Raw genomic sequence first — 18,772 nt, 5'->3', positions numbered from 1 at the left:
CAAAACCACCAGCCACTCTCCAAGAGAAGGATTTGGAGGTCTACTTCCATAAAGATTTAAAGACTTGGAAACCCTATGGGGGCAGTTCTACTGTGTCCTATAGGGTCACTATGATTCAGAACTGATTTGATGGCAGGAGGGTTAGGATGGTTAAAAAGAAAGAAAAAAGAAAATAACAAATATTAATGAAGATGTGAGGACAGTGGAACACTTGTCCATTGCTCATGAGAATGTAAAATGGTCCAGCTGGTGTGGAAAACAGTGTGGTAGTTACTCAAAAAAATTAAAGATGGAGCTGCCAAATGACCCAGCAATTCCATTCACAGGTATATACCCAAAAGTTTTGAAAGCAGTGACTCAAACAGAGACCTGTACACCAATGATCATTACAGCACTATTCGCAATAGCCAAAACGTGGAAACAACATAAATGCCCATCAACAGATGAATGCATAAACAAAATGCAATACATACATAAAACGGAATACTACTCAGCCAGTAGGAGGAATGAAGTCTTGATACATGCTACAGTGTGGAGCCTGAGGACATTATGCTGAGTGAATTAAGTCAATCACAAAAGGACAAATATTGTGTGACCTCATTTATACAAAAAGACAAGAAAAGGCAATTGTATAGAGTTCAAAGTTTATTGGTAGTTAACTAGGAGCGGGAATGATAAATGAAGAAAAGATTGAAGTTGTCAAAGGCTTCACATTGCTTGGTTCTACAATCGATGCCAATGGAAGCAGCAATCAGGACCTCAGACGACATATAGCACTAGGCAAGTCGGCTGCAAAGGACCTCTTCTAAGTGCTGAGGAGCAAATATTTCTCCTTGAGGACTAAGGTGCGCCTGACACAAGCCATGATATTTTCAATTGCCTCATATGCATGTGAGACCTGGACAATGAATAAGAAAGACCAAAGAAGAATTGATGCTTTTGAGTTGTGGTGCTGGTGTATAATGCTGAAAGTACAATGGACTGCCAAAAGAACTAATAAATCTGTCCTGGAGGAAGTGCAGCTGGAATGCTCCTTGGAAGCAAGAATGGCCAGACTTTGTCTCACCTACCTTATCATGTTATTAGAAGGGAGCATTCCCTGGAGAAGGAAGTCATGCTTGGTAAGGTGCAGGGTCGATGAAAGAGGGGAAGGCCCTCAACGAGATGGACTGACATGGTGGCTGCAGCAATGGGCTCAAGTAGAGCAAGGATTGCAGAGCTGGTGTGGAACTGGATAGTGTTTCGTTCTGCTGTGCATAGGGTCGCTATAAGTCAGAGACAACTTGACGGCACCTAACAACAGGGGCAGGAGGGAGGTGAGGGGGTATTGCTTATGAAACACTGAGTTTCAGTTTACAGTAATGGAAAAAAGGCACTGATTAAAGATATAATGTTGCACAGCTGATTACTGTAATTGTTTTCAGTATGTTGTATGTCTGTAAAAAGATTAATTGGCAAAAGTTGTGCAACGGTGACAAAAAGAAAAAAAAAAGTACCTACTGAAGCTGTTTATCTACAAGGACCTGGCTCCTTGGTTTGGAGGTTTAGGGTCATGGTTTCACGGGCAATCCCAGTTAATTGGCCTTAACGTTTAGTGATTCTGTTCTCCTTGTTCACTGTGCAGTGCCTGGAGTCTTAAAAGTCTGCAAATGGCTATTCAAAGCACAACAATTGCTGTTTATTCACCTGGAGCAACAGAAGGAGGAAAGTCAGGCATAGGAGGAGGATATGGATTGTGTGGCTAATTGCCTCTGTGAACAACTGCCTCCTTTGCCATGAGACCAGAACTGGATGGTGCCTGGCTACCATTACAGAACATTTTGATAAATGATTCTACAGAGGAATCCCGATCAGTGGGGAGAAGATGGAGAACAGAATTTCAAATTCTCATGGAATCCAGATTTTTGGTGCCATGGGGACTGGATGTACCCCTGAAACTATTGCCCTGAGGTAGTCTTTAAAATTTAAACCAAAAATATCCACTCGAGTCTCCTTAAAACCAAACTATAATTTAGCTAAACTAGCAAAAAATGTCTGCCTTGAGCATTATGCACTTTTAAGATCTATATGGGATCAAAATGACAAAAGTAGTCCAAAAGATTAGACAGGAATCTTAGAGGGTAGTGAGTTTGCTAATGGGGGAGAAACAATGCTGAAAAGGAGGGTGAGAATGGGTGCACAGTTCAAAGAACAGATCAGTTATCACTGAATTCTACATATAGAAACTGTTCATTTGCTGTTTTGCTGTACATATTCTCAAAAACAAAAATTTTTAAAAACAGTATTTTCATCTTTTCTTGTTGTCATTGTTGAGTCAACTCTGATTCATGGCTCCCCCATACACAGAATGAAATGCTTCCCAGTCCTGAACCATCCTCAAAATTCCATCTTCTAGCACCATATCAGATATATTCTGTTGTTATCCACAGGGTTTTCATTGGCTAATTTTTGGAAGCAGATGGCCACCCTCTCTTCCTAGTCTATCTTAGTCTGGAAGTGTCACTGAAATCTATACACATTACAACATACTGACAGCAGATGGTGGATATCCATCCACCATCCATAATCCTTAACATTATTACAGTATTTATTTACTAATAACTTAAGCAAAGCTTTCACCACTCATCTGTCAGTTTGTTGTACCATGGTGGCTTGTGTGTTGCTGTGATGCTGGAAGCTATGCCACCAGTATTTCAAATACCAACAGCGTCAACCCATGGTGGGCAGGTTTTAGCAGAGCTTCTAGACTAAGGCAGACCAGGAATAAGGGCCTGGCAATATGATTCTAAAGGTAATTGGCCAGTGAAAACCTTATGAATAGCAGCAGAACAATGATATAGTGCCAGAAGATGAGCCCCTTAGGTTGGAAGTTATTCAAAACACAACTGGGGAAGAGCAACTTCCTCAAAGTACAGTTGACCTTAGTGGCATCGGAGGAGTAAAGCTTTCAAGACCTTCTTTTGTTGTGGAATGATTCAAAATGAGAAGAAACTAAAGCAAAGCTCCATTAATAATCAGTATGTGGAATGTACTAAGTATGAATCTAGGAAAATTGGAAGTCATCAAAAATGAGATGGAATACATAAAGATAGATATCCTGGGCATTAGGGAGCAGAAATGGACTGGTGTTGACCATTTTGAATCAGAAAATCATATGGTCTACTATATTGGAATGACAAATTGAAGAGGAATGGCATTGTATTGACTGTCAAAAAGAACATTTTAAGATCTGTCCTGAAGTACACAACTGTCAGTGATAGGATAGCATCTAAATGCTACGAGGAAGACTAGTTAATAGGACTGTTATTCAAATTTATGCACCAACCACCAATACCAAAGATAAAGAAATAGAAAATTTTTCACCAACTTCTGCAGATTGAAATTGACCAAACATACAATCAAAATGCATTGATAAATAATTGGTGTCTGGAATGTGAAAGGTGGAAACAAAGAAGCATTGGTAGTTGGAAAATATGGCCTTAGTGATAGAAATAATGCCCGAGATCACATGATGAAACTTTGCAAGATCAACAACTTACTCATTGCAAATACCTTTTTCAACAACATAAATAGTGACTATAGTTGACTGCTAACCAGAAGGCTGGTGGTTCAAACCCACAAGCCACTCCTCAGAAGGAAGGTTGGGCAATCTACTTCTGTAGTGATACAGCCTCGGAAACCCAAGGAGAGGTTCCTATGAGTTGGTCCGACTTGATGGCAAATAACAACAACAACATAGTTAATCTAGCCAGATGGAACACACAGGAATCAAATTAAACTACATTTGTAGAAAGAGAAGATGGAGAAGCTCAATATCATCAGTCAGAACAAGGCCTGGGGCCAACTGCAGAACAGACCATCAACTGTTCACATGCAAATTCAAGTTGAAGCTAAAGAAAATTGAAATAACACCACAAGAGCTAATGTACAACCTTGAGTATATCTATCCTGAATTTGGAAATCATCTCAAGAATCGATTTGCTGCTTTGAACACTACTGACCTAAATTGTTGTGAGATGATATCAAGGACATCAGACATGAAGAAAGCAAAAGGTCATTAACAAGACAGGAAAGAAAAGACCAAAATGGATGTCAGAAGAGACTCTGATATTTGCCCTTGAATGGAGAGTAGCTACAGCAAATGGAAGAATTGAGGAAGTAAAAGAGCTGAACAGATTTCAAAGAGCAGTTTGAGAATACAACACATTATAAAATAAAATGTGAAAAGACCGGGAGTTAGAAAACCAAAAAGGGAAGAACATTTCTGAACCTGAAAGAACATAAGAAAAAATTCAAGCCTCAAGTTGCAATACTGAAGGATTCTATGGACAAAATACTGAATGATGCAGGAAGTAACAAAAGAAGATGAAAGGAATACACAATCACTGTACCAAAAAGAACTGGTTGATGTCCAATCATTTCAGGAGGCACCACACAATTAAGAACTGATCATACTGAAGGAAGAAATGCAGGTTGAACTGAAGGCATTGGTTAGCAAGGTTTCAGTAACTGCTGGAATACCAATTGAAACATATGAACAAACGGATGCAATGTTGGAAGCACTCTCTTCTATGCCAATGAATTTGGAAGACAGCTACCTGGCCAATTGAATGGAAAAGATTCATATTTGTGCCCATTCCAAAAGAAGTGATCCAACACAATGTGTGTCAGTATTGTATACTTTCACCATTACTTATTCAATCTGTATGTTGAGCAAACAATCCAAGAACCTGGATTTTATTAACAAGAATGCAGCATCAGGATTGAGGCTCATTAACAACCTACAACACGAGTATGACATAACCTGTTTGCAAAAGCGAAGAGGACTTAAAGCACTTAACTGCTGAAGATCAAAGACTACAACGTTCAGTATGGATTGCTGTTGTTATGTGCCGTCGAGTCAGATCCGACACATAGTGACCCCTCCTTGGGTTCCGAGGCAGTATCACTATGGAAGTAGATTGCCCCATCTTCCTTCCGAGGAGTGGCTAGTGGGTTTGAACCGACAGCCTTCTGGTTAGCAGTCAAGCGCCTTAGGCACTACGCTACCAGAGCTTCTACTCAGTATGGATTACACTTCAACAAGAAGAAAATAAAAATCCTCACAATTGAACCAATAAGCAGCATGATGATCAATGGAGAAAAGAATGAAGTTGTCAAAGAAATCATTTTACTTGTATCCATAATCAATGCCCATGGAAGCAGCATTTAAGAAATTAAATCATGTTTTGCATTGGGCAGTCTGCTGCAAAGGACCTCTTAAAGTGTTGAAAAGCAGATGTCACGTTGAGGACTAAGGTGCGTCTGATTCAACCCATGGTATTTTCAATAGCCTCATACATATGTGAAAGCTGGACAACAAATAAGGAAGATCACAGAAGAAGAACTGATGCCTTTCGATTATGGTGTTGCTGAAGAATACTGAATATATCATGGACTGCCAGAAAAACAAACAAATTTGTTTAGAAGAAGTACAGCTAGAATACTCCTCAGAGTATGCTATGTTATCAGGATGATCCAGTCTCTGGAGAAAGACATTATGCTTGGTAAAATAGAAGGTCAGCCCAAAAGAGGAAGACCCTCAGTAAAATGGATTAACACTGTGGCTGCAACAATGAACTGAAACACAGCAATGACTGTGAGGATAAGCCAGGACCAGGCAGTGTTTTGTTCTGTTACGCATATGGCATATAGTTGCTATGAGTTGGAACTGACTTGATAACATGTAACAACAAGAAGCACAGCTTGGCATTGCCCTAACAAGGTAATCATGAATACAAGAGTAATTGATGTAATTTACCACAAGGCGGGGTAAGAGTTCTCCAACACACACACATACACACATAGGCCTTTTCTTTCAAAAGTCTAGGGATGTGACTTATTCTATTCTGCCATCTAGTGGCACTACAAGCAGGTATTCTCTTCCATCAGTCCTCTATCCAAGAAAAAAAAAAAAACCGTTAAGAATTAAATGAGTTCAGGATTAAGCACAGGAATTAAAATAGTAAGAGCACTTAGTATAATGGTAAGGAGAGTCATGGGAGAATGTTAGAGTAAAGCCCTGTACTGGCGAAACAGGTTTAAAAATAAAATCTATTTTAAAACTAAAACGATACATATTTTAAAACATAACTCCCTTCTTCTCTTCCTTCTTTTTCATATAAAGATTATTACACAATTCTAAAGGTGGCATAAACCACCTCCTTCAAAGAACAAGGAATTTGTATTTAAACATTTTTAAAGCTGTCTTTTCCAGTTAATAAAACTAAAAACTACAAAATCATATGGAAGGATAATTTCCTTCTAGAGACCATCTAAGGTCTCTAGAGACTTACATTAGTTTTGGATAAGGCCATTTAGATTTATAGTTAGTGGCTTTTTTTCTTTCACTGAAAAACAGTGCTTTCATCTGCTTAAGTTTTACATTTGCAATTTCTTTACGGGGCACATAAAATGTGCCCCCAAAATGTAGACAATGTCAAACATACATAAAGAAAATGTTAAAATTCTTGATAAATAAAAAATCTCCATAAATCAATCAGACAAAGAGGATCATTCCAAAAGGAAAACAAAAATGTATGATCAAGCAATTTATAAATAATACAGTTAAAAATTATCACTCATTAGTAATCTAATACTGATACAACTGGTGTTGGAGACGCGTAGTGAAGGAGATGCTACTGGTGAAAGTATAAACTGAACAACCTTTCTAATTGGCCCTAAATGGCAGTATGTTTTTTAGTTACAATTTCAACCTATAAGAATTTATTCTAGGAAATAACTCCAAGTTTATAAGTAAAAATATTAATCTATAAAGATATTATTAATCAAAATGTTATTTATAATAGCCAAAGCCTGGCCACATGCTAAACTCTAACAATAGTTACTAGCTGAATAAACTATGGTGCATCCATACGCTGGAATACTATGTAGCTATTAAAAGTTATGTGAAGACTGCCATGAGTTGGAATGGACTCAATGGCAAACAACAACAGAGATATTAATGACAGCAGAGAATTCTCACCTTGGTTAGGTAAAAAAAAAATAAGTAGGTTGCAACATTATATGTATAGCATGATACTAATTTTTCTTTTTGAAAAAGGTACTTTATTTTCTTCTTTGTGCTTTTCTAAATTTCCCAAAGTACATGTATTACTTTATAAATCAAAATATGACAAAATTACTAATACATATCACAAAACTCTTGATTCATATAAAATATACAATTTTCCAATCAAATTTACACTTATATATTTAGATGAGTAGAAATAATCTTGGGTTAAATACAGGTTTGAGACGTATGCATTTGGCACAAAAAGGGTATTGAGAAAAATTTTTAGATCATTTCAAGAAACCACTTAAAGTTCTCACTTTACAGTGAGAACTACATATCTACTTTAGAAAACATATTAAAAAGTATTCTAATACATTAATTGTTTTGTATACCCTTTCTAACATCTCAGTAAAATTTTTTCTAATATTTAAATTTGCCTATTTCCTAAACTTAAAGCATTAAAATGACCCTCTTAAATATTAAAAATTATAAAACTGCGTATTATAATTTTCATATGGGAAATAACCTAAAGAAATTCTGTTATTTACTGCTGAATAGCTCATATGTCCAATAAAGATAGTATGTATTTAAATGTTGTCATTTTAAAAAATATCCACTCAAGAAGAAACGAAATTTCGTGTACTGAAACTAGCTGCTTCTGCCAACACAAGAAAACATATGTGAATTATGTTGTGCTAAGAGGAGTAGTGCCTAAGGCATCTGACTGCTAACCAGAAGGCTGGCGGTTCAAACCCACCAGCCACTCCTCGGAACGAAAGTTGGGCAATCTAATTCCGAAAACTACCTCAGACCCAAGGAGGGGCTGCTATGCGTCACAATCGACTTGACGGCAGTGAGTTTTTTTTTGAAGTAAAAATAGACATGAGTTTGTAACTGAAATTTCATTCACAAACTATAATGGTCTTCTACAGAATTTAGATATTACAGCTTTTCAACTATATTCTAAACAAAAAAATTAAAAATCAATTCAAATAATTCAGAATAAGTGCTTTATTTTTTTTAAATTCCCACAAAAACTGAAACTCTCATTTACATTAGTTGCAACAGCAATAAAAACTAGAAATAAATTTGCTACAACTCTTGAAAACACATTATGAGCATAAAACAAATTTAAAAGGAAAAACTAAGTACTCTTTTTAAGTTGAAGATAATCTGAGTGCTTGTGACATACCCACCTGCAGATATACAAACAGCAGATGCATTCAAAACAGTGCAAGATTTAATTAATTTACAACATTCTAGCCAATCCCAATGCAGTTTTCAATTACCTATGCAAGTTTATATAGAATCACAACAGTAAATCTCTCCTATTCAGAAAATTTCACACCAACACAGTAACTACAGGAGTCATGAGGTATGACTAAGGGTAGGGGGGAAAAAAAAACCCAGCATCCAAAGTGCAATACTTGAAAGTAACTGCTATCTTGCTAAATATTTTTACTCTTTTGGGGAGGGTGAGGGGTGGAGAATTTCCTTTAAACTATACATCTAAAAGAAAAGTAAACTTATCATTTCATAGTCTTTTTTCTGAATTAAAAAAATATATACGTAATCTTCCATTATATTTGATAAGTTCAAATATGAGTTGATAGTGGAGTAATTTGGAATCTTTAAGAAAACTCTATAGAAGAGATACAACATACTATATCTTCTTTAAGAAGTATGAGCTGAAATGTCAGGCATTCCTCGTGATGTTTTTGTACATATTTAAGGAATGCTGTTCTTATAAACAATGGCTCTGAAAAAGAAATACTGATATCAAAATAAATTACTAGAGGATCTCTATAAAGGTCCCCAAAACTATCCTTGTTTGCAAAATCGGGGAAGACATTTTCAGAATTTATCTTTCTAGAAAAAATGCCACCACTTCTCTTCTATTTTCTGTTTGTCACAATTAGACATCAGAAGATTTTTCCCAAATAAACACTGATGTAAATGTTGATTTCAAGGGCAAACAACTTTCATGAGTCTATTTCTCAGGCATTTCACCATTTGTTGAAACCGAGGCAGAGCTGTTCTGGTGTAAATTGTCACTGAACTCCTGTGAAGTATTTCTTCTGGGAGAGTTTCTTGCAGCCTGAAGGTGACTAGCAGATGCAGACTTAGCAGCATTTGGTGGCTTTGTAGAGGAATTAGATGGAAGTCTGTGACGACTACTCTCCTCACCATTAGTAGATGAAAGTCTTTTTCTTCCAAATTCTTCACTAATAGGGGGCTGCAAGTCATGAAACACAACAGTTGACAATTTTTACTGTTTTTTTCTCCCTTCAAAATTTAAGGCCAGGCTTTCTCAACAAAAAGAGAAATTACGTTGGTGCTTTAGTTGATTTTATTAGTGTAACACAAACTTAAGAGAAATTTAAAATATTAAGCATAAACTTCCTTCTCAACTAAATATGTCTGCTAACATTTGCTCATTCTTTCATTCAACACATTTTTATTAAGCTTCTTTTATGTTTTAGAGCCTCAGCTACATAGTAGGGCAAAACCATAAGGCTGGGAAGTATGTTCCTTGCTCCCAAGAAAATGTTTCAGAGACTGTTTTCCTTCTTATTCAACCTCTGTTAAACTCTTTAGAACTCTAGTCACTTCCTCAACTCTAACTTCCTATCCTAGGTTTGCTGAGGTGTGGTAATGTTTAACTAACAGGTAAATGAAAACAAAAGGGGGTAAAAAAGAGTTATCAAGTCAAATAACCTTCATGAAGTTTGAAGGTTTATCTAAGATTCTAGGATAAAGAGAGTAGTATTGACAATACTAAATTTAAACATCTTTCAAACATGAAATATCCACAAAACTTCCAAGTCCCTTCAAATTGCAAGGGGGCAGTGAAAAGATATCCTACACTGAAAAAAAAAAAAAAAAAAATAGCCAGCTTTATAGACCTTTCTAGTTACAGAGATTTAAGAACCCAGAACCATATAACACTAGACTAGTATTTTCTTTGGAGGCAAGTTAAGACAATAGCCTCCTTTTCCAATCTTTCAGTGTATTTACAAAAGGAGGTCTGACTTCTTAGTGGCTGTTCAGATAGGGCAAGAGTCACTATTATGAAGCAGGAACATCTTTGTGACAAAACTGACTGGGTCACTTTAGAAAAACAGCTCTTAATTCCAGTAACACAGGCATTTCTATTAACTCCATCTCTGAGCCACCCAATCCATTTACACAAAACAAATGAATTCAACAGTAAACAGAGATGGACCTGGCCTTCCTTCCATCTCATTGTATTCTGCTCTTTTTGATTTTCCTTTTTTCATTTATCTTCCAGTTTCTCTTCTTCCTCTTTCTCCCTTTTTTGTTCATCCTGTTCTTTTTCTAAAGTATTCCTTTTCCTCTTAAAATTCATTATTTAAAGGCTACCATGCTGTCTGCATTTATGAAAATAATATTCTTCCCCAAATACTTTACAGGGTACCCTAAATCCATCAGCACATGTTACAAAAACATTATGTGGCTAAAAGTACACTAAAAACTGGGACTTCTCTAAACTATTAATGAGAAATTACTAACATAGGCACATAAAAGTTATTAAATCTATAACATGTTTAATGATAAGGATGTATCAAAATAAAAATGAACTGACAATTGCACTATGTTTATTTAAGATTTTAACATTTGGGGAGTCTGGATGACAAAGTATACTATTTTTGCATCTGTTTTAAAGTTGTACATTATTTCTAAATAAAAAGTTAAAATATTAAAAAATTTAAAATAAAGAAAGCCATTGATAAGAGATAAATATATCAGGGTAATAAAAAGAATACAGAAGAAAAGACTTAAAACTTACATCAACACGGAAGTCTTCTAACCTCTTAAAACTACAGAGGTATTCCTGAAGTTTTGGGTCAATAGACTGTGTCTTAGATCGAGAATATTTTAGATAAGCCCAAAACTTTTCTAGTCCATACAGCTGACCTAATAACAAAGAAGAATATACACTATAAATTATACAGAATTATTGAAAAGTGAGTCACATTGAACATGATCCTACCAGTGCTTTTGGCATAAACCATTTATCTTCCAATAGATACCTACCTACATCTTCAGAATAAGACATATCATGAATTAACAATAATTTGTTATGTAACAGGTATTATTCTAAGTGCTTTATCATATATCTCACTCAACTGAAATGTACAAAACTCTCTAAGATAGGTGTTCTTATGTGTATTACAGATTAGGTAACTGAAGCTAGCAAGGTTATGAAACTTGCCCAAGTTCACATAACTACTAATTACAGTGAAAACTGTGAGAGCTGGAACTCAATGGGACAGCCTTGTTTTTCCAGGTCTCATATGTTTTCCGCCTTTGACAGAATGCAATTTTACCATTTTCTACTGCTATTAGCGGAAAATATTTTCCTTCTCTGACAGGTTTCTGCCTTACATGGGTTCCAGCTTTCGCTGATTTCACTGTAGTAGAAATGAGATGCAGATTTAGGATCCAGCCCAGCCTACACTCTTAATGCCTGTGCTAATTCCCCTCTCCAAGCATACCTGCTGATATTATACAGCATTTTCATTCACTAGCGCATCAGTGAGTAGCCATGCTTCTCAAGGGGGCAGTGATAAAATATACCTCTATAAAGGAAACACTTGGGAGCAGCTTTTTTTTCTAGCACAGAAAGGGCCTTCTTACTATATAGTATCCCCATCCTTCATTAAGAACTGCAATAGTGCCCTTAAGGTCTTAAATGGTCTGCTCTGAAGAAGAAAGTTATGTACTCCCTCCCTATTCATCGACAGACTCAGGTATACAATTTCCAAAGACAGTGTTTTTATTTTTGTTTTTACCAGATTCATAGTCTTTTTTTGTTTCTTCTTGAAAATCCTTAAAAATTTCTCGTCTGAATTTTTTTTCCAATCCATAACTATAAAATCTGAACAGACATTCTAACCCATACCTGTGGAAAGTAAATAAAAGATTTATAATCATTCTGCCTATGATAATGCAAGAGTTCATATTTAACAACATGGATAACACATATATAAAGTACAAATAATTCCTAACAAAATCTTTTCAAATGTATGCAATTTTTAATATGCAGATATGTTTAACTGAGGTGGTACTAGTAATCCATAGCTGGATGTGCTGTTTTTGTTGACTTAGCCATAACACTTCATGAAAGTATAGGGAACCTATAGAATGACAGGCAGCATTTGGACAGTTAAAATATTGCTTTCTTTGGAAGGATGCCATCTCTCCTAGTTATTTCTAAAGAACTGGTCAAAAGACTGAGTAACAAGTTAGAAATGTTTCAATTTTTACCAAACCAAGATTTATAATGGTGTTTGTGCATGGCATTACTCTTAGACATAATCTTCACTCTAGATAAAGACCATACTCTTTTGCCCTGGATCCTATGTGTGTTGGGTCCATTCAATCGTAACAGAACAAATCTAATTAAATAGGTCCTAAGAGACATTTCTGCTTTTTGTGTAAAGTATAATTAATAGCAGATATTTTGCTAAAAGAGCTACAATCACAAGATAAATAACAAAGCAAATTTCCTTGTTTTCTTCTATAACTACCTAGAGAAGATGAGACAAGACAAGCTGTCTTGTGTGGGCTAGCAAACTACATAGGTTCTACCTTCAACTAATGGGAATAAGCAGAATCTATGAAAGTGGACAAGGGCATTAAGACAGAAGTAAAAGGACCATGCCTAGCTGACTCAACTAAAAGATGTTACTTGAAAAGCCATTTTCCTTCAAAAGTTTATGAGTCATGAGGGCACTGTCCCCCTTTATTAGTTCAATTGCTCCGCATAAAGCCATGTTGTAAGCTGCCTTATGAAGGGGCCCATGTGGCTAAGGAACTGAATGAAGCCTGTTGCCAACAGCTATGTGAGTGATTTGAAGAGAGGCTCTTCAGCCCAAGCCAAGTCTTCGGAGATTGCAGTTCTGTCTAGTACTTTGACTGTAATCTCATGAGGGACCATCAGCCAGAACCAACCAGCAATGCTTTGAAACCATGTGAACTAATAAATGTTTGTTGATTTAAGCTAAGTTTTATATAACAATAGCTCTAATATGGCCTCCCTCCAACTATCTTGTACTACTATCACAGTTCAAAATCAGGATATTTCATTACTAGTTTTTATTGGTATTATTTTAAAAATTACCCCCAAGTATAAAAATATTAGAAAATATTTGACCTGTAATTTTCTTTTGCATCTTCCCAAGCAAGTTGTCTAAACTCCTCATACATTTTTTTATTGAAGTGATCTCTGAGGAAAAAGGACCAGAAACGAAAGAGGGTATTCATTTCTTGGGACTGGCCAATTCCCAAGCATTTTCTCTCTGGAGAAAGTTAAAACAACAAAACAATTTTTTTTTATTAACTATACTTTTGAAAATCAAGACAACAGGCATTTTAAATAATTTAAAATGAAGAAATTCTCAATATACTTAGCTTTCCTCTAAGCAAAAGACAAATGTTAATTTATTTTCTGACTCACTGGTCATATTTTAGGTTTCAGTGGACCTTCTAGGCTAAGACAAACTAGGAAGGAAGACATGGCCATTTACTTCCAAAAAAGCTGGCCAGTAAGAATCTTTTGAATAGCTGGTACACTGTCTTATATAGAGCCTTGGTGATAGAAAGAATGTCAGATATCATATGACAGAATTTTGTAAGACCAATAATTCATTGCAAAGACCGTTTTTCAACAACATAAACTGTGGCTACACATGTGGAGAAGGATATCATGCTTGGTAAAATAAAGAGTCAGTGAAAAAGGGGGAAACCCTCAATGAGATGGACTGACACAGTGGCTACAACAATGGGCTCAGGTATAGCAAGGGCTTGACCGGGCACATGACCAGGCAGTGTTTCATTCTGTTGTACACAGGGTCACTGTGACTTGGAGCTAACTCGAAGACAACTAATGACAACAACACACATGTGGACCTCACCAGATGAAATACTCAGGACTACATCTATGGAAAGAGATGATGGAGAAGCTCAATACCATTAGTCAGAACAAGGCTCCAGGGCCAACTGTGAAACAGACCATCAATCGCTCATATGCAAGTTCAAATTGAAGCTAAAGAAAATCTAAGTAATTTCATGAGAGCCAAAGAACAACCTTAAGTCTATCTCACCTGAATTTAGAGATTATCTCTGAATAGACTGGATGCACTGAACACTACTGACCGAAGATCAGCCAAGATCTGGGATGAAAACAAGGACATCACACACAAAGAAAGCAAAAGGTCATTAAAAAGATAGGAAAGAAAAGACCAAAATGGATGTCAGATGAGACCTGAAACTTGTCCTTCAACAGAGAGTAGCTAAAATGAATAGAAGAAATGATAAAGTAAAAGAGCTTAACAGAAGACTTCAAGAGTGGCTAGAGAACACAAAGTAAAATATTATAATGAATTGTACAAAGACTTGGAGTTAGAAAAGCAAAAGGGAAGAATATGCCCAGCATTTCTCAAGCTGAAAGAACTAAGAAAAATAGTTAAGCATTAAGTTGCAATCTTGAAAAAGTCTATGGACAAAATACTGAACTACGCAGGAAACATCAAAAGAAGATGGATGGAATACAGAGTCACTGTACCAAAAAGAAATGGTCAATGTTCAACCATTTCAGGAGGTAGTGTATGATCAACAAACTATGGTACTGAAGGAAGAAGTCCAAGAATTGGTGAATAACAAGACTCCAGAAATTAAAAGAATACCAACTAAGATGTTGCCACAAATGGATGCAATAGTGGAAGTGCTCACTCGTCTATGCCAAGTAATTTGGAAGACAGCTACCTGGTCACATGACTGGAAGAGATTTACATTTTGTGCCCACTTCAAGGGAAGATGATTCGACAGAGTGTAGAAATTATCAAACAATATCATTATATCACACACAAGTAAAGTTTTGCTGAAGGTAATTAAAAAATGGTTACAGTAGTATATTGACATGGAATTGTCAGAAATTTAAGCCAGATTCAGAAGAGGGTGTGGAATGAAGTATATCATTGCTGATATCAGATGGATCTTGGCTGAAATCAGAGAATATCAGAAAGATGTCTATTTTACAATAGCAACAAAGGAAGTGATAACACAATTCATAAACAAAACGAACTCAGCATAGAAAATTATATGGAATGAAGAAATTGACACCACGAGAAAGCACGTAACAAAAATGACAGCAACAAATTCATATTTGCTGATAATTACATATCTGGCAAGGGATTTATCTCTAAGGTTTATAGAAAACTCCAACACCTCAACACCAAAGGAATGTTTTACTGACTATGCAAAGTTTATTGCTTTATTGACTATTCACCTTTGTGGATCATAACAAATTATGGATAATACTGTGAATAACAAGAATTCTGGAATACTTAATTCTGCTCATGCAGAACCTGTATTTCAATCAAGAGGCAACTGTTGGAACAAAATGAGGGGATACTGCAGAGTTTAAAATCAGGAAAAGTATGTGTCAGGTTTGTATCCTTTTGCCATACTTCTTCAATCTGTATGCTGAGCAAATAATCTGAGAAACTGTACCACATGAAGAACATGTCATCAGAATTGCAGAAGACTCATTAGCAACTTTGCCTGCTGAAAGTGAAGAGGACATGAAGCATTTACTGATGAAGATCAAAGACTATAGCCTTCAGTATGGATTACACCACAACATGAAGAAAACAAACAAACAAAAAATCCTCACAACTGGACCAATAAGCAAAATCAGATTTCATTTTACTTGGATTCACCATTAACTATCCATGAAAGCAGCAGTCAAAAATCAAAGGGTATTGCAAAGGGCAAATGTGCTGCTAAAGATCTTTTCAAAATGCTAAGAAGCAAAGATGTTACTCTGGTGCCTGATCCAAGCCATGATTATTTTCAATCGCCTCATATGCATGTGAAAGATGGACAATGAATAAGGAAGCCCAAAGAATTGATGTCTCTTTTGAATTATGGTATTGGCGAAGAATACTGAATATACCACATGGACTGCCAGAAGAACAAACACATCTGTCTTGGAAGAAGTACAGCAAGAATGCTCCTTAGAAATGAGGATGGTGATAAGATGGAGGAATAGGCAGACAAGCGACACAGACCTTCTTCAACAAAGAAAAGAAAAACCAATTGACAGAGATACAGAAGATAATCCTGGAGCCCTGAGCTTTGAAAGGAACTATACAGAAGTGGATTAGGCACCAAGCAGTGGAAAAACCTGAACAAAAACAGTGAGTACAGAGATGGTCAGAGCTGTGGATTGTCAGCTACTTTGACGGCACCAATAGCCTGAATAGTTCCAAGTGGTGTTGGGGACTACCCACTACTGATAGCACCTGAGAATTGACCTAAAGATCAGCCCTGGTCACCAAGGGCTTCAGGGACGAATACACTGGAAGGGAAACAGCAAGGAGGGACTAGGAAGGGAAACAGCAAGGAGGGAGACAACCTGAGCTGTTGACTTTCTGCTGTCCGGACGGTGCAGCCATTTTGATTGTTTACATTTGACAGCCATTTTGGATATTTAAAGTGATCGAGGGTGCAGCCATTTTGAATGTTTATAAGCAGCAGCCATTTTGGATATTTAAAGTGACCGAGGAAACAGCCATTTGGAATCTTTATAAGTGGCAGCCATTTTGGGTTTTAAAGTGACAGCATCCTCATTTGGGTTTCAGGTTCTGTTTGCAAAGGTCAGCAGGGACATATGAGATGCTGACGATAGGAAAGGAGACAGGTGGTGAGTGTGTAAGTGCTGTCAACTAGTGAATGGAGGGGCATAGCACAGTACCCTGCTTGCATAGATAACATACAAACAAAACAAAGAAAACAAAAATCATGGGCAAGTCACTCCAACATACAATCACCAATTAAATATAAACACAAAAATGTCACAATGCCTCAGAGACAACAGAGCATCACAGTCCACACAAAGAAGCGAGATAAAGCAGGAGAAACAAGGAACCAGGATACAGACCCAAAACACATCCCTGAGGAAGACACAGCATTGGAACTCCCTGATAAGGAATTCAAAAGAATTATATTTAGGTATCGTCAAAGGATTGAGAGACAGATCAAGGAAAACAGAGACAAATCCCTAGAAGACTTCTGGAAGAAAATACAAGAAAAAAATGACAAAACAAATGAAAAATCAGAAATGATTCAAAATCTATAGACAGAAATCCAGAATACTAAATTGTCAGAAATAGATAACACATTGGAAGGGCAAAGGAGTAGAACTGATGCAATGGAAGACAGAATTAATGAGATTGAAGACAAATACCTGAATACTTCTTTGTAAAGGGATCAATCAGAAAAAAGATCAGCACAAAAGGAAGAAAGCCTAAGGTTCATGTGGGATACCATCAAAAGGAATAACCTATGTGTCATTGGAATTCCAGAACAGGAAGAGACAAATAAAACCATTGAGAAAATTTTCCAAGACTTGTTGGAAGAGAACTTCCTTGATATAATGAAAGATGAAAATATATCCATTCAGGAAGTCCAACAAACCCCAAACAGGATAGACCCCAAAAGAAAATCACCAAGATATATCATCATCAAACTCACCAAAACCAAAGACAAAGAAAGAATTCTAAAAGCAGCACAGGAAAAACAAAGTTACCTACAAGGGGCAACCAGTAAGACTAAGCTCGGATTTCTTGGCAGAAACCACATAGGCAAGAAGGCAATGGGATGGTATATGCAAAATCCTTAAAGAGAAAAATTTCCAACCAAGAATTATGTACCCAGCAAAACTGTCCCTCAAATATGATGATGAAATTAGGACATTTCCAGATGAGCAGAAATTAAGGGAATTTGTGAAAATCAGACCAACCTTATAAGAGATGTTAAAGAGAGTCCTTTGGACAGAGAAGCAACAACAGCCAATAACAACTGACCATTAACACACATGGTGATATAACCCAGACACCAACCCAACTATGGAAGTACCCAAAGTAAGTAAGCCTGCAAGATTGTAAACAGGGAACCAGAGACATCAATCGACAAATGAGGACAACTACAAACCCAAAAGAGGGAAAAAACTGTATCATTACAAAACTTCTAGATGGTAGGATGTCAAAACAACTACAAGATAGAACAGACTGTTCTAAACTTGGGAAGAAAATTATAAATCACAGGGCACCTCAAAGAAAAATGATAGGCCTTCACATCAAAATAAAAAAGAGGACCAGCACAAATACTTAGCAAATACTAAAACAATAGCAACCAAGGAAATCATAACACAATTCATAAACAAAACGAACTCAGCATAGAAAATTATACGGAACAAAGAAATTGATACCACGAGAAAGCATGTAACAAAAATGACAGCAACAAATTCTATTTGCTGATAATTACTTATCTGGCAAGGGATTTATCTCTAAGATTTGTAGAAAATTCCAACGCCTCAACACCAAAGGAATTAACAATCCAATTGAAAAATGGGCAGAAGACATGAATAGACACTTCACCAAGGAGGATATTCAGGTGGCCAGGTAATACAAGGAGAGATGCTCACAGGGGACATCAAGCTCAATTGGCATAACATACTATATGAAACATTGTTCCACCTCCTACTTTGGTGAGTAGCGACTGGGATCTTACAAGCTAGCAAGCTGCCATCTAGATGCAACGATAGGTCTCTCCTCGTCAAGAGCAAAGAAGAAAGAAGAAAACCAAAATTAATGGAAACAATCAGTCCTAGCGACTGGTACACCATCC

The 18,772-nt window shown here is 36.5% G+C and overlaps 1 protein-coding gene across 1 annotated transcript in view; it reads right to left on the bottom strand.

Moving 5' to 3' along the window:
- Window positions 1-9,044: 9,044 nt before the first annotated feature.
- Window positions 9,045-18,772, bottom strand: part of LARP1B (La ribonucleoprotein 1B) — a 218,251-nt gene continuing 208,523 nt past the window's right edge. The window contains exons 15-18 of the mRNA XM_042782555.1: window positions 13,236-13,380; window positions 11,872-11,981; window positions 10,866-10,993; window positions 9,045-9,290 (exon numbers count right to left, since the gene is read on the bottom strand). Of these exons, the coding sequence (XP_042638489.1) occupies window positions 9,045-9,290; window positions 10,866-10,993; window positions 11,872-11,981; window positions 13,236-13,380 (629 nt within the window). The remainder of the gene's footprint in view (window positions 9,291-10,865; window positions 10,994-11,871; window positions 11,982-13,235; window positions 13,381-18,772) is intronic.

The sequence above is a fragment of the Orycteropus afer genome, unplaced genomic scaffold, assembly GCF_000298275.1.
Source record: "Orycteropus afer afer isolate SDZICR_OR568_19922 unplaced genomic scaffold, OryAfe1.0 scaffold00367, whole genome shotgun sequence".
Classification (NCBI taxonomy): Eukaryota; Metazoa; Chordata; class Mammalia; order Tubulidentata; family Orycteropodidae; genus Orycteropus; species Orycteropus afer.
The sequence above is the reverse complement of the archived record's forward strand: the minus strand, read 5'-3'. Positions and strand labels throughout refer to the sequence as shown.